This window comes from Aotus nancymaae, unplaced genomic scaffold (assembly GCF_030222135.1).
Source record: "Aotus nancymaae isolate 86718 unplaced genomic scaffold, 86718_ANA_hifiasm-v0.15.2.pri h1tg000003l, whole genome shotgun sequence".
NCBI lineage: Eukaryota > Metazoa > Chordata > Mammalia > Primates > Aotidae > Aotus > Aotus nancymaae.
The window spans coordinates 29,992,967-30,020,828 of NW_026988414.1; the positions used below are offsets into that span (position 1 = coordinate 29,992,967).

A 27,862-nucleotide genomic window follows, 5' to 3' on the forward strand; every position below is an offset into this window, starting at 1 on the left:
CTATTTTAAAAGATGACATAATCAGGGATTATAGTGTACAGGGCCTTCTGTTCTAAGGAAGGAAATTTAGCAGTTTCCAAATCCTATTAAACTCCTTCTCATCAGAGAGGTTCCCCATTGAACTAATTTCAATTTTTGATACTCTCCATTACTCAGGGGGAAAATGTCTTGAAAGTTTAATGCTTCAAACCATTTGTAAATTACAAATGCAACTGTTTCCTGCCTTAGTGATCCCCATTCTTCTGCCAAAGTGATGAAGATCACTTTAGGAGGTACATGTCTGATTTGAGCAGAAGACATGTGTTTAATTGCATATACCCAAAACTATTAATGAGCAGTTACCCCAGCCAAGCACTGTGTTGTGCCTAAGAGTCAAAGATGACTCAGTGAGATAGGTACTTAGACAAACACTGAAGCCTCTTTCAGCTTGACAGCCTGCAGTGTTATGAAGCAGAGCAGTAGGAACGGGAGAACAGCAACTCTGTGGAAGATACTGCTCTCCAAATGTGGAGTAGGTCCAAATCCATGCCTTTGAGGACCTTATAGTCTAAAAAGTCAAAGATGAGATGAATAAACTGCCAAACTCTTATACTTTAGGGTAGCAAAAGGATAGTCAAGGAGTCATTTTACATGTAAGCTCAAGAAATCACCCACATTTAATGTTTAATTTGAAGAGCTATCCCATATATGGAGAAGAAAATCAAACAGAATTGGACCACAGGTAAGCTCTGTGGCTAAAATGGACAAATTCATGTTATCATAAAAGGAAGGCAGATACCACAGGGCTCAGCTTTGGTGAAACAAGCCACAGAATAAAAGCTGAACTAGTAACACTCACCATCAAGTACAGAGAAGTTCCCTAGGGCTGTAAGAAATGGGAAAAATTGTAAAGGGGACATTAAAAAAATAAAGGGAAGAAATAGACAGATCTCAGAAGGCAGTGGGAAGGGAGCTGGAATGGTGACACACAGTAAATTAACTAACAATGGTCAAAAAGCTGCTTTAAGACAAGATCTCCCACTAACAGGACAGAATATTGATATTTCCGCTATATAAAAACCACTAAAAAGAAAAGGGGGAGAGGGAGGGAAAGAGAAAAAATAAAATAAGAGAAAAAATATTAAAGAAATAATGAGCTAACTGTGGATTAACCCACATGCCAGAAACAGTGAAAACAACGGAGGGAAGGAAGTCAGAGGAAGATACGTAAAATGAGAATAATTTAGAAAATCAGAGAGTTTAGGGGAAATCTCTGAAAAATTAAGAAGTATTGCACACATGGAAAAATACAAATGTAAACTATGTATAGTAAATAATTCAGATAAATGGAGATCTGTGGACATTGTAAAATATTGAAATTGGCTGTAAGAGTTCTAAAGGACAATCCAAAGAGAGAATAGCTTGGGCCTTGAATGAAAAGAGCAGGGAAAAAAAAGACTGCATAGCATGAACTTGTAACAAATGCAAAAATGTAGAACTCTAGAGAATGTGAGTTCTTAAGATTCATCGTAGATATGAATCACATTGAGAAAATAGAGGATTACTGAGCATCTATCTCAAGTTTCTCTTTCTCCCAGAAAAAAACAAAATGGAAAGGGAAGCTTTAAGAATATTCTTTGTCTCCTATGAAAAGGACTTTACTGAGCTGGGTTTTCTACTACATGTCAATAGTTGGTAGATCTGAAGCTAAATTAAAAGTAACCAAGAAGCAGATATTTAAAGTCCATATATAGGAGTAAGTAATCCTGACAAGTAAACCCAGTAAACCTAAGGAGAATTAGGTGATGCTGATAGGAAGGGAGTGTGAGGGAATTTTATTAGTAATAATATTGCTAAAGATTTCTAATCAGGCAAAAGCAAAAAATCAAAATAAAGTTCTCACAGACAAAAAAAATTGATAGAACTTGCTGCAGGATAAGCAAATCTCTTATTCCTCAGGGGAAAATATCAAATATGATGAGATGATCATGGGAAAAGAAATTCAGCTTGTTTTTCAAGATATAAGAGAAAGAGGATACTGATCTGTTTAATGATAGAAAGTTCCCAAGGGTAAAAATTAATTTTAAGACCTTGCAGAACAAAATCATAGATATGATTAATGGAAGGTAACAATAGAGGAAAAAAGAAAAGGTAATAGGGCAATTAAAAAGACACAAAAAAAGAAGAGGTAGATATACAAAGAGACAAGTTGATGAGTGAAAAATGATCTAAGTAGAAATAAATATATGATCTATAAACAGCTAGGTCATGAAAGAAGACACATGAGGATGGTGATACATTTAAACAACATAAAAGTAGATTAATATGTGGCCAAAAATGAAGGCTGAAAACAATGGAATTATTTCAGAGCTATTTCCAAAGCAAGGAAAAATACAGATTCATAATAAATGTAAAAATATAAGACTAATAAAACTGTATGTGCCAAACAAGACAAGAAAAATCAGGGGGGCAACAGTTCTTAAAATCTTTAAGAAAAGGGCAACATTATTTGTAATGGGAGATTTTTATTTAACTTTAGCAAATTTTAGAGCAAGTTACCAAAAGTAAAAATAGTATATGAATAATGTAATTAATACATTAAGATAGACACTGCAGTTAACATTTCACAGAGAATGTACACTCATTTTGATTAGTACATAGAATATTTACCCAAATATGCCAGTATTTTAGCATCCAAAGCAGGCTGTAAACTTAAGCAGCAGGTTATTATACATGAAAAATACAATAAATCAAAACTCAAATCATTTAACATTACAAAAAAAAAAAAAAAAAAAAAAACCTCCTATGCCATCACTGGGACAGGTCTAAATCCCATACATATTAGCTACTTATCATGTATATTCTGTCTCCTTCAATAGAATATAAGCTGCATAGATTGTGGTCTTACTTCACAACTGCATTCCCAGCACCTAGGACAGTGCCTGGCACATAGTGAGTATTGTGGAATAAATAGATGATTGAATGTGTGATGTATTGCTCATTTTATGCTGAATAAATAAGAAAATCCTTTCATTAGTATGTCAAATTTTGCATGTAAATATGGCTTCTAAAATGTATCTCAAATATATGAAATATTGATCTTGCTTATGCTGTGAACTATCTCAAAAACATTTTCTAAATAATTTGCAAAGTGCAGATTTTATCTCAGCTGTTTGCAAATCAACACGTTCTTAATTGGTGACATATTGGGAGCTTTTAATAAAGAAAAATTAATTAATGAGCCTCATTCTTTTAAGGAGAGTGGTATCTTGGGATGTTTGTTGATAAAAAAGATGAATATCTGAACTACTTTGTTAAACACTCACAAAACCAGGTTCTCACTCATGGAGTGAGATCCAGGCCCTTATCAAACCATGACAAAGATATTGTAAGTGGTCTCCTAGTCACCATTTCCCCTTCCTATGTGTGCATTTTACTTGCTTCCAGACCAATATTACTAATGTAGGTCTCTGTTAAAGTCATTATGCTGCTCAGTAATCTTCATGGTTCCCCTTTTCCTACTAAAATAAAATTCAATCTCATAAAACAGGGACATGAGGCCTCTATAGTCTAGTTGCAACCTGCTTTCCCTATGTTATTTTCTAATATTTTTCTACCCTGCTCTCCAATCAGATCGTTATGCTTACCACCTCCTCTTACGTTTTCCACCTTCATATCTTTCTTCATAACATTCCCGAATCTGGAAGATTTGTTTAGGGTTCATATCCAGGCTGGAGCAGTTACCTGATCAGCACAGTGAATGGTAGTATTATTGTTCCCTTTGATCCAGGCTCTAAACTTTTATGAAAGGAACTTAAGGTTACTTTTTTACACCCACATTGCTCTATGGGCTCACATTGAGTTTATATTCAACTAAATACTATCAGGTCTTATTTATAGGACCTACGGTCAAGCCGAGTCTCACACATTTTTAGTAAAGTTTGCAAGCCTGTGCATTTGGCCCTCTTAAATCACTGCTTTTCTTTTTAAAGATGAAATATCTCTTGATTATGCCATTTCCTCTCCACTTCTGCTACTGACTTCGCCCTTAGCACTCTAAGCCCTTTATGAAACTAACAGAGAGAGAGTAAGAGAGGAAGCAAAAGAAAGAAAGCAGCAGCATTGTTGCTCACATGTGGAATTATGTTCAGTCCCCTCCTCCTTCCAAGCTATTTCCTATATAACTAGCAAGGAAAAAAAAAATCATTCTAAAATTAAATCTAATGATCATGTCTCTCCCCAGACAAATTCCCCTTAGTGGCTCCCCACTGTCTTCACTCTAGGCTCAGATCTGATGTAATTCATTCCCCATCCTCATCTTCCTCCTTATTTTTTATCTCGTAGTCAAACAGCTCACACTCTCTGTCTCCGGCCTTTGTATTTGTATCTCCTTGAGATGACAACATCATTTCCCAGCTTCTCTTCCTGGCTTACTGTAATTCCTTCTTCAAGACTCAGCTCTGGCACTTCCTCCTCTGTGAAGCTTTCCTTGGCACCCTATGGTAGAATGTGCAAGTGCTCTTGCTGTCTGTTCCAGTGGCACCAGATTTACCTCTGTCGTGATGCTCATTATCTGGGTCTGAATTGCCCGCTCACTTTCTTTCTCCCCAGAATTAGACTTTGAGCTTCTTGAGTTTCTTGAGACCAATGAATTTGTCTTTCATCCCTGTAATTCCAGTGTTGGAACAGTGCCATATGTTTTTCAGTTTATGGTGCCAGTAAAACTATTCCTGATTTTTTTTCTTGTTCATCCAAGCAGAGTAAAAGACAAGATAAAAAAGGAATGTGATAGAATCCAATGTAAGCAAAATCAGGATTTCAGCCTTCTGATATTTTAACTGACATAGTGAGCATTTAAACTTTGCTATGCATTGTCACTCCATGAGTGCAGGTGACTATAGCTAAAGCTTTCAGGAGATTATTTTGATTCACCCTTATCGTAAGACTAAAAATAAAACAGGCACAAATAATCTGTCGTAAGTGGTGATTCTCTGGGACCCAATTTTTTGGAGCCAATAGTGAAACGAGCATTAGGTTTTCTGGGCTGAGAAAACTGGAGACATTGAGGTCCGTAATGATTTGCCTTCTTTGGAAAATGACTGCCTCAAAGACAACTGGGCCTTGTCCCTCTGTCATGGCCATCTTAAATGATATTTAATACCAATAGTCAGGAATAGGTTTTACTGGAATGAGGGAGTTGTGTAATCTCTGGAAATTTTCTGAAGATTTCTGATGGGTTTTTTTTTGAGATGGTTTAAATAAATACTTAGAAGTAGTTTCTCAAGGGACCATCCAGTTAAGAATCTATAATCATTAAGCCCCAAACATTCTTAAAATAATAAAAGGTTCCTCATTCCACAACTTCCTCTTTACTTTCCTGATCAGTAAATTGACCAGAAGAAATTAACCTACTTACTACTAAGCGTTTATTTCCTATATCAGCAAGTGTGTGTAGGTGTGTGTTTTAACAAATCTAAAAGTAGATTTCTTATAAAGAAGTGTATCAGCTTTCACTTATAGTACCTAGGTAATTATCAATTGATTAATCTGTATATTTTAATGATTTGGCTCCTTCTCTAAAGAAGCAGAAAACTATTTCAAAGTCTTAGATAGCTAAGACTTCATTACTTGTTGCAAAATAGAATTTAAGTGGTGGAGTGCCACTGGGGAGTACTAACATGAATAATTACCATTACACGCAATCTTACAAAATGAACAGTTTCACTGCATTTATTGATAGTAGCATCTTCAAATGTGATTTACATTTATATCTCTAATGAAAATTAGTATGTACTTCACACTTTCTGATTTTTCTATGTCCCTTCTGTGGCAACATAATGTCTTAGTACTTCTATTTGCATTTGTAATTTATGGAGTAATATTTGTGACAGGAAATGAGTGAATATGTTTTGCTGAGAGCCTACACTTACAGCATCTGATTGTTCAAAATACCTACTATGTTCCATTCTACATTTCAATTTAATTACTTTTAATTTGAAATATGTCTTGAGTAACTGCCATGGATTTATCATAATACAATACTTGGTGTTTCCAACTTTTAAAATTTTATTAAAATTCTTGGAAAAAGTGACCTGGAGACAGCCTTGACTGAAAAATACTTGAATGACCTTACGTCATAGTTGCCATATCTGGAATATTTGTTCCATGTTAGAGGTAGCTTGTGCTTTACATAAATTATTTCCAACTCTTGTAATGGAGTATCATTTTCTCTATTTTGCTGGTGGCAAAACTAAAGCATAGAGTTAAGTAAATTGTTCAAGGTCAACATTAGCAGGTGACTAGGCCAATATTCAAACGCAGGTGGATCTGATGCCAAAGCCTCGGCTTTTATTCCAACACAAGGCCATTATTAAGATGCCACAAGCTTATATGTTACCTCTTATTCTTTTACCTTCCCAAACTCAAGAAAGACAGAGGCTATGACCAAGCCTTATTAGTCTAGTTTTTTCTGTCTAATCCATATCAGAATGTATACTGTAAGTGCCCTAGTTCACAGGGTTAGGAATCAGTATTTTATTTATTTGGTAATTTTCCTTTTTGTGGCTTCTGGCAGAAGCCCTCTCTAGAGCCAGGGCCAATTGTTTCTAATGATTAAGAGAGAGGCTAGCCTGAGGCTATCTTGAAAACTGCAAGTTGATTTATCATCTTTTTCTTTGTTCCGTGGATGAGCTCCAATATGCAGCTTGAACTAGCCTCATGGGGACAGATATGTTAATTGATTTCTTTCTATAAGAAGAAACATTGGTAACAAGATTTGGCTATTTTCTAATGTTATGAATGCAGTGTTTAAACAATTATTAAAGTATATGCATACTTTTTAATCTCATTCCCTGTACCAAATATCTAGATAGATAGACAGATAGATAGATAGATAGATAGATAGATGATAGATAGATAGATAATGTAGTTACAATTGAACATAGTCAACAATAGAAGTAGGATATGTTAAAGATGCTGAAAATCTCCATAGCTTGAAAAGTTGCAAGAATATGTCATTAACAGTTTATAACAGAAAACGGTTAACACATCGCTTAACTAGGAATTAAAAACACATTTAGAGTAAGACTAAGAGTCAAGCACCTGGCTGGAATATTAGAACCTGAGAGTGAAATCTCATTTGCTTAACATAATAGGACTTTACTCCTATAATAGAAAATGAGTCTAGCTTATTAATTTCTGAAGAAATTGTAGGCAAAGTCTTTTTAAATAAAAATTCGAATTTATTTTTATTAAGACAGGGAAGCAAAGATGAACACTGCTTCTGGTCTTTGGTCTCACTTCTGTTTCTTACTTTTTGCCTTTGCTCCTCTTTTCCAGGTTTCTGGCTAATACCACTTTCAGAGGCCTCAGTGGTTCCATCAAAGTAAAAGGTTCCACCATCGTCAGCTTAGAAAACAACTTTTTCATCTGGAATCTTCAACATGACCCCATGGGAAAGCCAATGTGGACCCGCCTGGGCAGCTGGCAAGGGGGGAAGATTGTCATGGACTATGGAATATGGCCAGAGCAGGCCCAGAGACACAAAACCTACTTCCAACACCCAAGTAAGCTACACTTGAGAGTGGTTACCCTGATTGAGCATCCTTTTGTCTTCACAAGGGAGGTAGATGATGAAGGCTTGTGCCCTGCTGGCCAACTCTGTTTAGACCCCATGACTAATGACTCTTCCACACTGGACAGGCTTTTTAGCAGCCTCCATAGCAGTAATGATACAGTGCCCATTAAATTCAAGAAGTGCTGCTACGGATATTGCATTGATCTGCTGGAAAAGATAGCAGAAGACATGAACTTTGACTTCGACCTCTATATTGTAGGGGATGGAAAGTATGGAGCCTGGAAAAATGGGCACTGGACTGGGCTGGTGGGTGATCTCCTGAGTGGGACTGCCCACATGGCAGTCACTTCCTTCAGCATCAATACTGCACGGAGCCAGGTGATAGATTTCACCAGCCCTTTCTTCTCCACCAGCTTGGGCATCTTAGTGAGGACCCGAGATACAGCAGCTCCCATTGGAGCCTTCATGTGGCCACTCCACTGGACAATGTGGCTGGGGATTTTTGTGGCTCTGCACATCACTGCCATCTTCCTCACTCTATATGAATGGAAGAGTCCCTTTGGTTTAACTCCCAAGGGGCGAAATAGAAGTAAAGTCTTCTCCTTTTCTTCAGCCTTGAATGTCTGTTACGCCCTCTTATTTGGTAGAACGGTGGCCATCAAACCCCCAAAATGTTGGACTGGAAGGTTTCTAATGAATCTTTGGGCCATTTTCTGTATGTTTTGCCTTTCCACATACACAGCAAACTTGGCTGCCGTCATGGTGGGTGAGAAGATCTATGAAGAGCTTTCTGGAATACATGACCCCAAGGTAATACTTCCTTTTCCTTTAGCTTTCTTGATTGCCCATTAAAACTCCACATGTTGTGTCTTCTGCTGTAGTATGCCCATGTTCCTCCATCTGACACAAGAATATTCTCTCGGCCAAGTATAGAGACTAGTCCGGAAGTCTGTTGCCTGGTGAACTAAATATTTCATTGTTTCACTAAATGAAACAGAAAGACTGAGAAATTTCAGGGGGTGGCTTTTCTAGAGTAGGTCTTTCTGGTAGAAATATCTATTAATGCCTCTTTTCCTTGTATTATTTGACCATCTCATAGCACACCTAACAGGGAAAGGTCTTATAAGGTATTTTCACCCAAAGCAGACCTTAAAAAATGATTAATGACTTATCTTGGGAATTAATAAAAATAAATTGGAAGAGCCACATTTTAAATAGTAAAGAATCATTTTGATCATTAAAGCATGATACAATGGAAAGAACTAAAATTTCATTATAACTACCCAAAGTCAACCACTAGGGAATTCTCAGACTATGGAACAAGGAGTGTTGGACTGAGATGGCAGGATTAGCTAAGGCCTATAAAGTAAGGAGAGCTGTTCAGCTGATCACCTGGCATAGAAGGGAGAGTGACAGCAGTCCAAGGACATTCAAGAAGATTTTATCTATCTAGGGTACCCATGATATCCTAGACATCTGCTAAGGGTAGAGGGAAGAGGAAGTGTAGAGCGCAGGTAAACAGCCAAGGCAGTGGTGATACTCAGGTAAGGACAGCCATGTCCATGTTCTCTCTGGATTGAACCAGGGCCCTTCTAAGCGACCTGGGGTATAGAAAACTTAGTCCAACCCAATGGGACCAGAGAGGAGGGGACTGTCAAGGACCAAGGCAATTAGAACAGAGCTTGAGGGAGTACTGTAGTCCTGATGGGAAACAGAATGCAGATCTGAAGCTGCAGTGCATTCTAATATGCAGGATACATTTAGTAAGGATTGGAGAAAGATTCAGTTCAGCAGGCACACTCAGGACATACCATATTTAAAGCAACTTGAGCTAAGCGGAGCCTTTCGGATTATATAACATTCACATCCTTTTCCAAATACCCCTTGTCACACCAAGTCTCAATGTACTGAACTATTTACTATAAATTACTATGCAACATTTAAAATGAATTTCATAGAGCATCAACAAGTAGGACATTTGTAGCTATCTTTACTAAATGATAGAATGCTCCAGAGGGCTGGTGGCAGCTTTAAAATTTTTTCATAGTTGGTTCCAATTGGATGTAAGCTCTGTTTTGGAAACAAAAGACTAAGAAATTCGACCCATGTATTGCAAACCTCCAAATAAGTGACTTGAACCTCATGAGAGGATTCAGCCAACAATGCCTCACTGACTAGGCAAGAAATTTTGTAATGAATACTCAGGGCTTTATGTTAGGAGCTGGAATTCACTGAACACAAATAAAATCATTAGCATAAATAAACACATCACCCTAAAGAGAGATGTTAGTGATGCCTCCACATTCACATTCTGCCCTAGCATCAGCAGTCTTTGTTCATTCTTTGCCCTAGGAGTCCTGCAAATCTTCTGAAGATTTTCAGTTTCACTAGAAACTTAGACTAGTTGTGAGAATCTCAACAATGTGACTCCTAAATTATTAGCTCAAAATTAAAAGTATTTAGTCTGATCTAGTTTTAAAAAAATCTAATATATGCTTGTTGCAGAGATTTCAGGCTATTAACTTATGTAAAAAGATGAACACAATATTAACTAAAGTTTCATTTATCAGAACCAGTGATTGACAACATTAAGTCATGGATGCTATGCATGAAAAAGCTGTAACAGCGATTATGCTAAAGAATTAAAAAATAAAATTATAAAGACAAGCTATACATAGCATTAAAATTATTTTTTAAGCAAAAAGAAAGAATCATTTTATCTCTACTCCACCAGAATGAAGAGGTGAACTTTTTTTATAAGTCTAACCCTGTCCACAAGACAATGCCAGAACTGGACAAAGTCAACTTTGCATTACAACTAGCGAGTTCTTAATGAGATGGGACAAGCCTAAATCTAAACTATTTTCAATTTGAGATAATAAATGAATTTCCACTAAGTTTCCTAAAAATGGATATGTGTCTACTAGTGTTGTTTCTATGTTAAAATATCTCTTTTGTAGGTTCACTTTTTTCCGTAAAAGGACACCCAGATTACTTAGCTAAGCAATGCTTGACACCGAGACTTAGGAGGAATAATTGTTGTGATAGAATTTTTTAGTTTTCAACCAACTATGTCGTATTATGTGGACTACATAATGTCCTCACTCTCAAACAAGAGATATAAGATAAAAATAATTTCCACACCCCTCAGTCACTCAGAATGTACTCTCATGATACTGGAGTTACTCACATGAGTGTTCTTCTCTCCTATTCAAGCTAAATTTTTTAAGGAGGGCCTGTACCTGTTTCTTACACTAAATGATTAGAACAAGTCAGAGGTAAATGAGTCAAATTGTTTGACTTCAATCACTTAGGGGAGAAAAGATATAAACAAAAGGAGAAACAACTTAAAAGGTAACAAATATGCCAAGGTTTAGCAACAGATGAAATACTGTCCAAGTTCAAGGAAATAATGATCACCTTCATTATAATAGAAAAAAGTTTAATTCATAAGGTAATATTGGTGCCTATTCTTAAAGAATAGTAAGAATTCGGAATGTGTGTCCAGGGAGGGGAAACGGACATCCTAAGTGAAGGAGCAGAACGTATTACTTGGAGGTAATACTTTACATTACCTGTAAAGTATATATTACCTATTTTATAATATAACATATGACATCCAATTAATTCATTCTGCTTCTTATAATAGAAAGTATATAGGTATATAGTATAAAGCATATAGGTAATATGAAGTATAAATTATAGGCAAGATACGAGAAATCCAATTTAGCCACAACGTGGGTTACAGGAGAGGAAGGAGATGAGCTCCAAGTGTGGAAAAAGTAAGTTTAATTGAGGTAACAGAGGATCTTTGATGTCAGGCTAAGAAGAGTAAACTTCAATATAGATCCACGGCCATTTTTGAACAATGGAATAGCCCAGTATAGTGGTATCCATTTCGGATGGCTGCTTCAGCAGCAGGCAGACAAGATTACAAGAGAAAGAAAGGGAACGGAGCTGAAATTACAGCTTTGGTCACTGAAGAAAGGATGCAAGAAATATTGTGATCCAATCAGCAGGAATTGGCAATTAATTGGTTGGGAGAGGCAACAGAGTCACACGTTCAGAGCTGCAGTCCTGAGTGTCTGAGAAGATGCTGGTACAGAAGCAGGAAAACCACAGTTCACGGGCTAGAAAATATGGCACTCAGTTCAGCTTCACACATGGCACTTTTTTAACTTTTAAGTTAAGTTTAGGGGTACATGCGCAGGTTTGTTACATAGATAAACTTCCGTCATGGGACTTTGTTGTATAGACTATTTCCTCACCCAGGTATTAAGCCTCGTATCCATTAGTTATTTTTTTCCTGATCCTCTCCCTCCTCCCACCCTCTACCCTCCTACAAGCCCCAGTGTGTGTTGTTTCCTTCTACGTGTCCATGAGTTCTCATCACGTGGCCCCCACTTATAAGAAACAACGTCAGGTATTTGGTTTTCCCTTCCTGTGTTAGTTTGCTAAGGATGATGGCCTCCAGCTCCATAGCATACATGGCATTTTAAAATCTGTTTTGAATATTACAGTGAAATCCAACAGGCATTTGGAAACATGGGGGGCCAGAATTCAAGAGAGAAATTGAAGCTAATAAGAATCCTAGCGGCGGGAGGCAATACTGTCTATTAAAGCCCTAGGGGAGTATGCGATCCCCAGGGGAGAAGGTGATGGGGAGAAAAATCTCTGTTTGAAGGAATGCACCATGAATAAAGAGTCCTAGGGTGTTGGAGTATAGGATTTGTGGAGCGATGAAGTGAAAGATAAAGAAAAAAGGTGACCTGTAAAGTCATGCAGGTCCACAAATGCCACTCTATAGTTTGAATTTTATTTTTTCGAGGTGAATATGGGAATCATCCTACCTGCCATGCCTACCTTCTTGTCAGTGATTATCAGAAATGATAGAGGCAGATTCATGCCCAGAACAAACCACAAGAATTAGCATGCATGTGTTTTAATGTCTGATGAAACTATTAGTTGGTGCAAAAGTAATTGCAGTTTTTGCCACTGAAAGTAATAGGTTATGTGATTTAGTTTTTGAAGTATTTTTCAAAATTCCATTTTCACTTTGCAAATTCACTTTGATAGCATTTTAGTTCTAATCAGGGCAAATTTAGTGCTTACGGAGAAGTCATAGATCTCTGTGGTTCTTTTGGGGCTTTTTTTTTTCTTTTTTTTTTGCTGTAAGCCAAAAATGCCCCCAATCTCAATGAGAGGTAACTTTTTATATGGAGTAATGGTCACACTCTAAAGATTATCTGCTTTATTTACTACTTACTATCTGCTTTATTTCTCTTACTATCTGCTTTATTTCTCTTCATAATCTTTTATCTCCCTCATCTGCTGGATATTAGGATGGTCGCCTTATACCACGTTGCCATTTTCATCCCGTTTTCACCACATACAACCCACCTCAGTTAATTCATCTCAGGAAAATTTTCCTGTACCTCTCCATTAATGCTCTTGAATACCTGCCTCCTTTCCTCCTTTAACTCTTCTTTGGTTATCTTGAGATAATCTCTCGAAGTCTTTCTGTTATAATTGTGTGCCCTAAAACTTTGAAAATAATAGAAGAATTTTACTAAGGAATTCGCTCCAAGGAATTGATGTTTTTACCTCTTAGAGGCTATCTAAAAATGAAACCAAATCTAAAAATGAAACTCCCTAAAGTTCCATCTACCCTTTTCTTAAAACTACATTTCTGTTGCATACAATATTTTAAATTATAGTAACAGTGTTTTCTTACTTTGTGTAAATAGTTTATATTTCTAGCTCAAAATTTGGGCTGATTTTGGTATTAGTCTTGGAATCCAAACACCACTTATAAAACATTTCTATGGAAAAAATATGTTTGGATGCAAAACCTATTGACTTAAAAGGTAAGATTTGTTATTCTCTATATTTAGACATGGTCTGTCTGCAAGTTGAGTCCTAGCTATGTATCTGTAACCCTGATATGAGATAACTTACAATGAATGTAATAGCTATATTTTTCTTCTTAATCATAATTGTTTAGCATGCTGGCTATACATTTAACACAATTAATAAAACTGTTAAGAATTAAGATGGTGAATATTTTATCACCATTTCAGGGCTAAGATTCATTGGCTTTAACCCACTGATTTGAATCAGAAATAAAATTAAAAGCAAAAGCCTGTGCAAGAAAGACAAATTTATGATTCCCTGCATGTTGCAACAGCCACGGGAGGCTGAAATTTTTTTTTCCTGATAGGGGGTCAGAAGAAAGAAATAATCTTGTTGCTGGCTGCTCTTGCAGATAACCCCAAGGGAGAGGAACTGGCCTGCTGTGCAAATGAGGTTCAAGAGGATGATTCTATCCTCACTTAACTGTTCTTGCTAGAATAATTTATTTTACACTAAAAGTAATATATGTTGCTTCTTACAGCCTCCTACCAACTCATCTGGGAAGCAAGCTTCATGCTTCAGAGTGGGTGGGCTCTTGAAGCATGATACCATGAAAGCAGGAATTTATGTGTTATATATTTAATAGAACTGATTTAGATATTTCCTCAATGTAAAAGAGCACTATCCATTATAGGCAGTGCAGAAAATCAAGTAGACAGATGGAAGCAAGCATCCATCACCTCATCATCCAAATCATGTCATTTTAGCATTTGGGGATGATTGACAAGTGGATAGAAACGGCAGCCGTATTTTTATCCAGTGAGGTCTCTCTTTGGGTCTGCGGTCTAAGGAGTGGATCTGGGCATTCATAGGATCTTTCAGCCATTGGCATCTGTTCTGCTGGCATCTAAGATGGGATGAGAAAATAACTTTGCAGAACATAAAGTTCACTGAAAAATAAAGCTCCACTTCCCCTCACGGAGTTGAATTGGCCCAGTTGAAAGCAATCAAAATTAGCTATTTGCTGATTTTAGTGGACTTTCTGGTACTTCTTTTCCAGCTTCCCCTTTAGCCCTGAGAAGTATCTAATAAAAAATAAAAGAAAAAGAAAAAGTCAGCTCCATAGAGGGAATAGGAAGCTAGTGTCATTGTTGTTCAGGCAAATGACAGTACTGTTTTAGAAACACAGTCCTGAATATTCAAGTAAATATTAAAAATGAGATAGACATGCTGTGAGGGCAAGAGCAAACTTTAACCAAAAATATTAAAGCAAAGGACACTGGCATAGCCCTAGTATGAGAAGCATTTCCCAAAATAAGAAAAACCACCTTTATTGATCTTCATATAACAGCATGTGGCTGCCCAATAAAACGTATGAATTCATATAATAAAAGCTGGCTGTGAAGAAGGGAAGGATGCCATAACTCCAAGGCAAACAAGATAGTGAAAATGGAATTTGAGGTGAAGGGAAAGAAACTGAACTACACCAAACTGCTCATTCACTCTTTAAGTCATCCAATAACAGCAGCTTCTAGTCCAAGCACCATGCGAGGTGCCTGGGAATAAGAGTAAGCAAAATAGACACTGTCCTCGCAACACGGAATTTAGTAGCAAAGAAAGACATTAATCAAGGGAGCACATAAATTAGTCAATGATTGATTTAAGGCATGCTAAATTACTGAGAAGTGAAATACAGCATAAACTAGGAGGCTTGCAGGAGATCTGATCTGAATGGGGAAAGAAGGTCTGGCTGAGATCTGAAGGAGATAAATGAGCTAAAGGGAAGTTGATGAGGATGTTAGAGAAGAGCATTTTAGGGTAATGGGGCTGCATGTGCAGAAGCCTCGAGGCTAGAGAGAGGGGAGTGCAACTGTCTCATCAACTATGACATTGGAAAGCCAGGAAAATGGGAATGAGAGTCAGACAAGTAACAAGATAGAGGGTTTTGATCACCAGACATGATAGAGAGAACATTTCTCAGAAAAAGAAAAATCCAGAGAATATCATACTCTAGGGAGAGCTGTACTTCATATAGGCTCCATGTACTTTCAAATAGAAAACATAATGGGAGAAACATCCCATTCACCCTAGCAACAAAAGTTCATTATAGATTATGGAAATGTCCTCTATAAAAATTGGGTTAAAATAAAAAAATTGTTAATGTTCCAACACATAAAAGATAGTTTGGATTAAATAACTACCATATTACCAAGCTGGGAGACTGAATACTTAAAGATATCAAAATGTCCTTGATTAGTTTATAGCTTTAAAGCAATTCCAATCAAAATCCCAAAGGACTGTTTTGCTTGTTTCTTTGATTAATCTCTTAAAAATATATATTAGTATATTATATGTATTAATGTTAATCTTTTCAAAAAGGCTCAAGGTATTTGCTTTACTGGATATTAAAATGCTTAATATTGGTAACAATAAAAGAAAAGCTAATACTCATTGACCATTTCCCACATGCTGAGCACTATTGTAAATGAAGTTAATATAGTACTTCCACCTCCATTAAATAGGTATAGAGATTAAATAAAGTAATTGAAGCAAAGCACCTTGCATAGTATCTGACACCTAGGGGCCACAAAATAATAATAACAATAGTTAAAATCTTATCACATTTTAATACCAATAATAATTATATTTATCTTGAACAATTAGTCCCCCCACCCATTGTCAAGGTGAACATGGTAAGTAACAAGATTCCATTACTGAGCTAATTTATAGAAAGGAGTTTGAAGACAAATTTCTTGCCTACTAAAAACAGATTTATTGTCATTGTGGTATGCATTTTAAGCATCATTCCTGACTTTGTATTCTTTTTCTTAGTTCACTCCATTTTAATTTTTGCTATTTTGTATTTTATGCGACCTTTAAGCCTCCTTAAATCTTTTCAAGAAGATAGCAAGGTATATATAAGTAATGTTAAAATCAAAGAAAGAAAGAAAGAATATTAACAGTAATTCAGGAAAGAAATAAATGGAACAATAGATAAAGAAATGTTAAATCATACTTGTAATTAAAGAAATGCTAAATTAAAACAGAAATGAGATTTTTTACCCATCACATTATACATTTTTTATTAGTATTCTAAACATTAGTGGAAGCACATTAGGATGAGAACCAGCATACACTGCTACTGGGAGGCTGAGTTTATGAAATGTTCATAAATCATTTTGGCCATTTGGATCAAGAGCCTTAAAAGGGTTTATGCCCTTTCACCCTGGACTTTCACTTCTAGGAATCTGTTCAAAGGAAATAAGATAATATGTGGACAACAACTTATTGCAAAGATTCACTGCAGCCTTATGTAAAATAGAAAAAACTTGGAAACCATATAAGTGTCCAATACGTAGCACAATTACTAAATTATAATATTCCATATGCTATAAAATGCAGCCAGAAGAAATGATATTGAAGAGCCTTTAAGGTGTCAAGAATCAAAATATAATGTTAAGTGAAAAGTCAGGATACAAAACCACACACTGCAGTCTCAATTTTGTAATATACATATGTACACGCTATAAAGGGACATGACAGGAAGGAAATATCATGCAATGTATATAATACAACATGGATAAAATATCACAGCAATGATATCTGGGTAGTATAATTAAGAAAATACTTACTGTATCATTTCTACCCCATATTTTTTACCACATTCATGTATTATTGACGTAATGGAAAAATACTTAATAACCCAAGTAAGAATGAGAATAATTCAGAGATGAGACAATAGTGGTGACAATATCACGGCAGCAATATTTGCTCCACATGTACTGCTGCTGTCTGAGGCCTCAAGTGAGATGAGTTCCTCAATGAGTAGCACTCCTACAGCAAAAATGTTTACATTTTAAAGACACTTATACTGTCCACAGAGGCTTTCAGAAGCAAATTTTCATTTCTACCCAGTTTATTTCCTTCCTAGGACTTAACACAATCTGTAATTGTCATGTTATCTGTTTGTTAACTGTCCCACTTCATCTTGCTTAACACTGTATCCTTAGGACCTAGCAGAGTGCTGGGTGAACAGTAAATAGTCAGTGAATGTTGTTTGATTAATGAGTGAAAAATGCCAGTATCATTGGAATATGAGTATAGTGCTCTGCAGTGATTACTTTGAAACCAACGCTTTTGATAGGACCTTTCAAAATCATTCTCATACTAGATGCTGTGGAACAAATAGGAGAAAAGTCCCTGTTGGCGGCAACGTAGTATGATATAAAGGACAATCTGGCATCAGACAGCTATGTCTGATGCCTGAATCCCATTACATATTAGTTTTGCGAAATTCTGCAAGTTACTTAGTCTCTCATGGCTTCTGTCTTCTCATGTGAGAAGATGAAAGAAGATAATGGATGTGAAATATCCAGCTGAAGCTCTGATTCCATCCACCACTAGACTATAAACTCCATATGAGACTAAATCTTTCTTATGCAGCGATGTTCCTAGGGCCTAAGTAAATGGCAGTTCCTCATTTAGATAATGGTCAAGTAAGTAAATGGACTTGATTGTGACACCTATTGAAGCTGAGTTGGCCAACATGAGATCAGTAAGATAGAGGTGGAGGGTGGGAGGACCTCTCATTTGCAGTTGAAATTATGTCCAAAGGTGACCCAGAGTGTTTGAGCCGGGCATTGTATATAATTACTGTGTGTAATTTGCATATAATCACTGTATATAATTTGCTTCCATTAAAGCAAAGAACACCTAAGACCATGATGCGCATAATGGAGCCAAGTCTCAGGGATGTATGTGATCTTGAGTAGGAAGGCACCCTGAGGGAACATGAGACAGATGATGCTGCTCCAGCCTACGTGGTTCTGGATCCCTGGTGGCATATTATGGAGGTGGATTAGAATCATTCAGTGGGTCTTATATGGATCAGACACATAGTACATGACACTTAGTGGAAATTGGGGGGGAAATGGTGTATTGTTTCCCTTCTTGAATGCTCTTCAATTCAAGGAACTATGGGAAAATCATCAAGGCTTTGCTAATTTAGATTGATAAGTCAAAAACTGAACAAATATACACATGACTTACTTATTTTCTCACCTACTTCTAAAATAATTTTGAGATGGCATCTTTACAGAATTTTTTAAATAACTGTGGTTTTATTGCTTTCGAATAGATACAGTAATTCATACTAAATACAGCAACGTGTTTTAAATCAGATACCCTGCTGAGTTTGCTTTAATGAACATCTAAGATGATTTCCTTCATTTTAATACAAACAGAGAATATGTCAAATTTTTGCCAACCTTTCTCTTAAATTAAGAGGAAATTGGCTTATATAGCCTTGTTTACATGATTAACCTTCTTAGCGAGCATTAAGATATTTGCTATACTAATACATAGATACTTTCTACGTATAAATGAATACATAGATACATACTTTCTATGCCAATGAATATTTCTTGGATATCTATAAATATGTATGTGTATATGTATATACATATTATATCTCATATAATTATAAACAATTATCAGTATATATGTCTATTGACTCTGTGTTCACATAGACACATTTATATTATTTTAAAAGTTCATACAGGTTAAATGGACTCACATTTGGAATAGAGAGAACTAAGTTAATGATGGTTTGCTCTGTAAATAATCTTATTTTCACACTCAATAAATATTTATCTCTGTGCAAAGAAGTTGCAGGCAGTCCTCCAAGGGGACTCCTTTTATGTCTAAAATATATGTATTTTAGCTTCACAAGCACAGTGTAAATAAATTAAGTTGAATGTTGGATTTTTATGATGTAGCCTCAACTTGATAGTTTGATCCCTAATCAGATCAGAAGCTAGTGTGATTCAACCACTGGTATATCCAGTTGCAAGTCAAGAATCTTAACTGAGTTCAGATCTGTTGTGAGCTCAATATGGAAAATTTCACCAGTTAGGACTTGATTTTCTCAATTACAACTGAATACAAGCCTACCCCAGCCAATTGTATAGATAGATAGATAGATAGATAGATAGATAGATAGATAGATAGAATGAGTATACAAAATATATGATGTTATTCATAGCTTACATTTAGAATGGTATTTTGTCAGAATCCATTAATATTTTTCAAACTCCAAAAGTGAGTTTAATGTGACATTTTGTCAGGAAGCTCCTGCCTAAAAAAAATGCCAAATAACAGAAACTTTTAACAACGCTAACCAAACAAAACCTGTCAATGTTTCCTTTAGTTATATTTCAACTAGGTTTTTTTCTGTGTATGATCTGAAGACATATAATTAATGGAGGTAAATCAATTGGCAAATAAGAATGTAAGTGAATATGGGTATATGTTTATCTCCTATGGTTTGTGTCTTAAATGATGATTAATCATCATCCTAAAGGTCATAAATGACTTATTTCACTTCATGGTAAGACCATAGATAGAATTTCAGGAACAGAAAATAAAAATGTCAATGTCAACAAATAGTAATATTAACATGTATTACATGCCTGCTATATTCTAGGGACTATGCTATCTGCTTTAAATTGGATTTTCCTCACTTAAACTTTACTGCATCCATACAAATAAGAAAATTGGGCTAAAAGGAGGTAGATGACTTGTCCAAAGCCATATAGCTAATAAAAGGGAAAGGCAGGATTCCTACCCAACAATGTCTGACGATGAATTATTCCTACTCAGTATTGCATTAACACACGCAGTAAAAATGTTCTCCCTGACCTGATTTATTCCAAGTCCTTTCCTCACCTCTGGACTTAGGCTGCAAAAGCTGCTCATACCACAAAGATGACTGAAGGGCAGAGACTGCTGCTGAGGCTGTGACATTTGACTCTCTGCACAAATAGTACGGGATTCAGTCTGGGATGAAGAAGCGAAAGAGACACAGATGCAGGGAGGAATAACTCCCACACTCCCACTGCCATTACCATCACTACTCCCTCTTCCAAGGAAGTACTACAGCAAGAATACATCCTCTGAATACTTCACAAACTAAGAAGGAGTTGCTTATCTGCATAGTGTCTTCCATCCACCACCACTGTGGCATGCTGTCAGTCTCAGATGCTGCCCCACTCTCCTGACACCACCCCCTGTGAAATGGTAGCTTCTCATCCTTCTTTTTTTCCCCTGCAGTTAGACGTCTCCAAATGAAGCTGTAATGTCTCAGTATGAACTATGGTGCAATTAATATTCCCACTGTTCAATCTCTTCATTGTTACTCCACTCTACCTTCAGCACTGCTAATGCTCAACTCACGTAAATTTCACTCAAAGCATTAAGTTCTTCCCTGTTCAATGAAATACTGTTTACACTATTGAAAGGCTAGAAATACTCTGTAATCATCAAGAGTAGCTGGGTTAAGTAAAGCAGGGTGCATTTCTTCATTGGAATATGATGTTACTATTAAGGAAAAAAATTGAGCTGGTTGTGAATTATTAAAAAGTAGATTATACAAAATATGAATCTATAATAAAAAGTGCCAATTTGTTTTACTGAATTGGCACTCATGTATAAAACTTGCTCACCACTAGAATATAAAGATATCAAATCTTTCTTCCTGCCACATATTCTGGAAATTCCCCCAACAGTCATTTCTTTGAATTAAGAAATATTTCCCCCACATATACTGCTTACATTTCAACATAAGGGAAATGTTATCCGAAAGAGATGATACTTCTGTTAATTTCCTATATAGGTTACTAATGTAGACAAGACAATTTTGCTTACATAGAGAACAAAGGGAATATATACCACTGGGTGGTTTGATAAATTTCAGGAAGAAGACACAAATTATCAGACCTATAGAAGAAGAAACGAGGAAAAAAAGCAGCTGCCACAGCTTCTTGCCAAGATTGAACTCCCTGTTGCTCTCCTCATAGGTGAGGCTGCTTCCCCCTGAGTTTCAAGTACTGACCTTTTCTTTGTCTTTCCCCAATGAGGCCCAGGAACCAATCCTATTCTTTCTCAGGGAAAATTTAAGATGCTATATCTGGATCTTTTCAGAAGTTTGGTCCAAGGACAAGTAGTTCTGGCATCTCCAGGAGCTTGTTAGAAATGTAGAATCTCAGATCCAATCTCAGGCTCTACCCTAGACCTACTGAACCAGAGTCTGCATTTTAACAAGATCCCTAGGTGTATTCTGCACAATACAATCAGAGAAGCAAAGCTATAGGTCAGTTTCCACATGACCCAACATCAGATCACTACTGCTGCTGGCCCTACTCTTATCTTTTACCCTTGAGTCTGTAACATTCTAAGACTAACTGTACTTTACATCTAATAATTGGTTCTATTCCCTCTTAACAAGCTCAATGTTCCATTGACTTCCATACTGTGATCCTGCTTAGCTCTGGTCTTTGCCCAGCATCTGGGAGATACTTTGACTCAGAGTCCTAACTTGCCAGATAAAATTTTAGCCCAGCTGGTTGACATCTTGCATAACAGACCTACACAATTATCTTTTTCATTGTTCACCCAGAATTCTCCCACCCCACTGCTAAACTGATCTATGCTACCTCTGTGCCAAACCAGCACAAATCAGTCTATCCTCTAAAGAATTTCAGAAAATATTCCTTTTGCAGGTCTTTTTACCCTTGTTCTTTCCCCTGTGGAGATAGTAAGCAGCTTTATCAGCTTCTTTGTTGAACCATTATTAAACCATTTCTCACTCGCTCTTCACATTTTGTAAATCAGTTCATGAATCACTCTTCTCTAAAGAATGAAAGGTGCTGCCCCTGTATTCACATAATTTTATCATCTGCACACTTTTACACAGGGCTCTCATCTGCAATTGAATGCTGTAAATGGAAAAAGTGCTACATATTGAAAATACAAGTTTTATCCTAATCCCATTATTTTCTTTCCATTTTTACATCCTTTTAGAAAATGACTATTTTGCTTCACTAATATGACAAAAATTATGACCCCATCATTTGTAAAGCCCTTCATTGACTCCAAAACACTTTCACTTCATCACCTCAATTGATTCCCTACATCTTTGTGAAGCAGAAAATGCATTTACTTTTGGAGAAGACTGAGGCTCAGAGGAGTTAAGTGATTTTTCCAAGGATCAAGCTGCTTCTTAAACCCAAGTTCCTAATTTCAGAGTCATAATTTTTGGCACAATGTGCTGCCTCATATTAAACTATATTCAAAAACATATTGAGCATAGAGTGGTAGGAATGCTCACAGCTCTCAAAGCTTTGCTCAGCATTTCAAGAGTATAATTTGAGAAGAATAATTATCAGAATAAGAAATTCATAATATGCTCACTTAATTACTTCTCAATGCATATCTAGTATGTGTAAATTACCATATGTTTTTAGATGGTTTAACTTTCAAGGACCTGAATATTTTTCAGGTCAAATATGAAATCAAGTAGTCAATCTACTGAGAGCCAAACTGAAGTCCAAAATTGCAGAATATATTTTGCTTTATGTCATGTACCAAATGACTAATAGGCAGCAAAGGTTTTCAGAGTTATGATTTCAGCCCAAGGTTCTGGTAACTACATGAGATCTTTGAGTGGTTTATGATATCTTAAGGTGAAATTATAGCTCCCCATGGGCAAACGTTGTTGAAATGCTTTCAGCCATTGAGTACTGTAATTAACCTGTCCTCTATAGCAATTATAGGAAAAACTATATTGAATGCCTTGTCATATTGACTAATGACTTTAAGTATACAAATTATTTTTTAAATGAGAATGGTAGGCAGGAAATTCATTCATTCATCAATTCCACAAATATATGTCACCATTTATATTTTGTATGTTTGCCACTAAAATGAAGGCTTGGAATACAATAGCAGACAAATCAGACCCCTACCTGCCATTTCCAAAATCCTCCATTTTAGCAAGAAAATTAGACCTTAAATGACCATACTCATGAGATGAGTATTACGATGAGGAATGGAACATTATCCCAAATATATTAATAGGAACGTGGCCAACTGGGGTGGATGGGAGGAATACAATCAGATAAGGCCTCCTTGGGGAAGAAAACATGAATTCTCAATGATGAATCAAAATTATGAAGGAAAAGAGGAGAGGGACTCTCCTTCTTAATAGGCATATAAAGTAAATGAGAAAAAAAGAGACCTTGAAGGAAGTACACAGGGATACAATCTCCCTCTGAATGACAGGAAGAGCTGTGTGGAATATGCTAGAGGAAAAAGTGAGAAAAAATCAAAATAATTTGTATACAATAACATGGACTGGACATCAATAAGAAATATCTATGTAAATTTTTTATATTACACATATATATGATATGCATATGTTATATACAATACATAACATAGGGTATTTGTATATCATTTGTGTATATATTACGTATAGTATATAATGGAAAATACAAAGCATATATATATTATATAATATAGCAAAATATAGCATAGTATACATGTATATTTGATATGTGTGTGCATAGGTATATATATGTGCATGTGTATATACCAAAGCAGAATTTGTAATGATAAAACACGAAGACATTTTCTATAAAATGCCTCATCTTCAGTCACAAGAAAAAAAATGACAAGATTCAAAGACTGTAAGATAATTTTCAAAAGGTAAATAATTAAGATGACAAAACAGTTAAGATAATAAAACACTGTACTGAATGAAAAAAATAGGTACAAAATTTTAAAAGAAATCAAGAGGTTATTCAATGTGAAACATTTACCTACTGAAGATGTAATTCATTTCAGAGAATACAAAGATTGCCACCAAGTGGAGAAGACCAGAAAGATCTCCTAAGCACAGAAGTCATCTCTTAATAACATTTCAATATAATTTCAAATAATTTTATTATTTTCACTGATAATACAATTTTCATTTGTATCACATTTGACAATATTTTTCCAGCCTAGTAATGAGGTGCACATACAACAGAGTTTTAGCATAGGTAAAATATAAATAATCAATTACACATATAAAATGAAAAATAGAGGCAAGAAAGATTATGTTTCAGAATATTAGACTGTATCAAGAACGGGTTGAAGGCAAAAACAAAGTAGAGACACAAATCAATAGAACAAAACACTTAAATACCTGCCTAAAGTTCTAAATAGCAGTCCTTAGAAATAGGAAAAATTGGTTTTTAGTTTTAGGGTAATTATTAATCATTCTACTCCCTAAAAGTTGGTTTTACTAAGAAAGCAACATCATTTCTAAAAGTATTTTATCTGTCACAGGACAGAGTAAATAAAAAATTAAAAGATTTTTGAAATTTTATTAATGTGCAATTTACAATGGACATACTTAAAACAGATCTAAGCTAAAAAATTAAAAGCTTAATTAACATAGTTTAATAACTATAGAAATTATTTTGAAATGTATTTTGTCACTTTAGAGTTCATCATAAATTCAAAAATAGTAAAAGTAACCTAAATATTTATTTTCTCTCTGAAAAGCTCTGTGCCAAGTGAGCATTACAATGATATTATGAAAATAATGAAAAATTTTAGGCATTTTTGCACTAAATGCTTTAATACAGTTTTAAAAAGAAAGAAGGTAGCCCTTGGTAATTATAATTCTTTTAAATCTTGCTCAGATGAAATTCCTGACACAAGTGGCATGTGATGAGTTGAGTTTTAATAGCCATTCACACTTGGAACGTTTTATGCATTAATAATAGTTGGAGTAAAAATTGATAGCATTTTCCAAATATAATAACTCAAAATTAAATGAAAACATTTGTGAAAATATTTTATTTTTTTAAATCTCCTTGGGCTGAGTCAAATCATGGAAAATTTTAGCTCAAACAAAAGTTCTTCCTCTTTCCCAGCCCCCCTACAAAAAATTACAAGGATCTGAAAACAGAGGATTATAATGGAAGCTGTCTTGCAACATTAACTACAATGTTCATTCTCGTAAAAGCCATAATTCATGGCTGCTCCACAGTCCTTTCCTTTCAGCAATTATGCATATTAGAGGAAAGTTTGAATACATTAAAACCAAATGCTGATAGAAAATCAAGCCTCATAAAAGACGCGTTTACTCGACTAGTTTTCCCAGAAGGAAAATGTGAAAGCTAACTAGGCTGTCCCAGTCCAAGGTGCTGGAGAAAGCATGAAACCTATAGCTGTAGGGCATTATACAGGCTTTACTGCCTGGAATCCCTTCTCAACCCACTGGCAGTCAACTCTATCACTAGAGGACAGCACCTTTGGTGGAAGGAGGATGTTGGGACCTACTACTGGCTCTCCTGGGAATTTAATGCAAAAGTTGCTCTTTTAAAAGGAGAGTCCCAGGAGAGTACCTCAAACACACTCTTTTTTTCTTCATTCCTTTTTTCTTCTTCCCTGTCTCTTCCGACTTTCATAGGGTGTCATGGAAAGCAACACATGAGAACCACCCATGCCATTTTGATGACCTTCCTATTTCCAGAATCTAGTACAGAGCCTGGCATTTGATAAACATTTGCTGGAAAAAAGAATCAAAGATTTCTAAATCCTGTTTGAAATCAGAAATCTTAGGTTTGAATTTTGTCTCTGTTGCATAACTTGGTTTTGTGACCCTGGGAAAGTTACGTATACTCTGGACCTCAATCTCCTCACTTAAAAAATAGAAATGAAAATAATGTCTCCTCACAGCACTATCCCCAGGCAATTATGAAATAGTGTATGTAAAATCTTTGAGCACAGTAGCTGACCTGTATAAATGCTCTGTAATTATTTATTAAATCCAAATTCTCCATTTTGCCTATAATTCCAGAGTCGTAGGAGACTAAATAAACGAAAAAGACAGATTATATCAAATTTAAGTGTTCAGAACCCACTCTAGTGATTTTTTCTGATACTTCTAATAATAGGCCAAAACTAAATGCATACTTGAGTTCTCTAGGAAGAATTACAGTCAACATTTATAGCATTCAGGATTTATGCTTTGATGTACATCTTTAAAATAAAGCCTATTGCCATTTTTAAATGGGAAACCTCAGAAGAAGCTCAGAAATATTATCAAGGAATACAAAATTTATTTATAAAATTTACAGACTTATAATAACCCTCCAAGCAAGTAGCATAAATTTTAAAATCTGAAAAGAAGACCACACACACACACACACACACACACACACATACACACACACACACACACACACAGAGGACTCATTGCATACACCTTCAGATTAAAAATCAACCAGCAAGCTACTTTCTGTGCATAGGGTCTGTGGAGGATACAAAGAATAATGCAAACAATCCTCATCCTCAGAAACTATGTAATCAAGTTAAGATTAAAATACTGCAATAAAACTAGGAAAAGAAAAGGTGTGTTCACCAGAGTATCCAATAAGTATGTCAGTATCCCTTACCATTCTATCAAAAGTAGCCTTCCCACCTGACTTTCTATCACATCATATCATTTTTCCCTCTCTTTCTTTAATTTCTTATTATCTGTAATTATCTGGTTTGCTTTGTGTTATTTTTCTTCATAGGATTAGAGACATTCTGTATTATTCATAGGTATTATCAACTGATACAGATTATATATTAATGGGGTCTTTGTTCTTGAACCTATCACCTGACCCAAGGACCCTAACTAAGGTGGCAGTTAAGACCAAATCAGAAATATGCATGAAACATTTCATTAAGAAATCATTTCTTCCTCCATGTTATTTTTATCTCAATTAATATAATTCCAAAGATATTAATAAGGCACTATGATAGATTCTAAAAGACCTCAGAGAAACATATTTCCTTGAGAAATACATACAAGTAAACAAATACTTACACTACATTTTTATTTGTGAAATAATAAAAGTAGATAAAAGGGAAATGTCGTACCCACAAGGATGGCTAACTCTTTCTTGGGAAAATCAGACTGAGAAAAAAGATGGTACTTACTGACTTTTAAAGAAATAATAGCAATTTATCCAGAAACCAAAATTTGAAAGAAAAAAAAAAAGGAGCCAGGGGGACTTCCAGACAGAGGTAACAGCATGTGTAAATGCTAACAGACAAGACTGGACCAATGACGTGAGTGCTGGGATTAGTGACAGAAGATCTTGGCTTAGTTTCTGGATCTTCACGAATAGTTGTTACCACTGTATCAGTCACCTATTTCTACAATGATACTGCAAAACAGACAATCATAAAGTATTGGCATACAACAAAAAGCATATATATAGCTCACAAGTTTTGCCAGGTTTGGCTGACCTAGTCCAAACTTACCAATTTGGGGATCAGCTGGCTGTTAGATGATATACAGTGGCTTCAATAATTTGCTGGGGTAATGTGACTCTGTTCCACATGTCTTATCCTCTAACACACTCATTCACACATGTCCTTCTCATGGTGATAGCAGAGGGTTATGACACAAGCAAAGATGCAAGCAGTTTTCTAAGACTGTGCTTAGATCGTGTTTGCTAACACTCCAGTGACTACTGCAAGTTACGTGGCTAGGACCAAAGTTAGAGGGGAGGAACCTCTAATAGTGAAATGACAAAGGGTGTGAAACAGAAAGGAGAGAAGAGCTGG

At 35.7% G+C, this 27,862-nt stretch overlaps 1 protein-coding gene across 1 annotated transcript in view; it reads left to right on the plus strand.

The window, feature by feature from the left end:
• The window catches only part of GRIN3A (glutamate ionotropic receptor NMDA type subunit 3A), a 164,588-nt gene that overhangs the window by 59,006 nt on the left and 77,720 nt on the right, over positions 1 to 27,862 (plus strand). Inside the window, exon 3 of the mRNA XM_012467133.3 lies at positions 7,318 to 8,365. Within this exon, the coding sequence (XP_012322556.2) occupies positions 7,318 to 8,365 (1,048 nt within the window). The remainder of the gene's footprint in view (positions 1 to 7,317; positions 8,366 to 27,862) is intronic.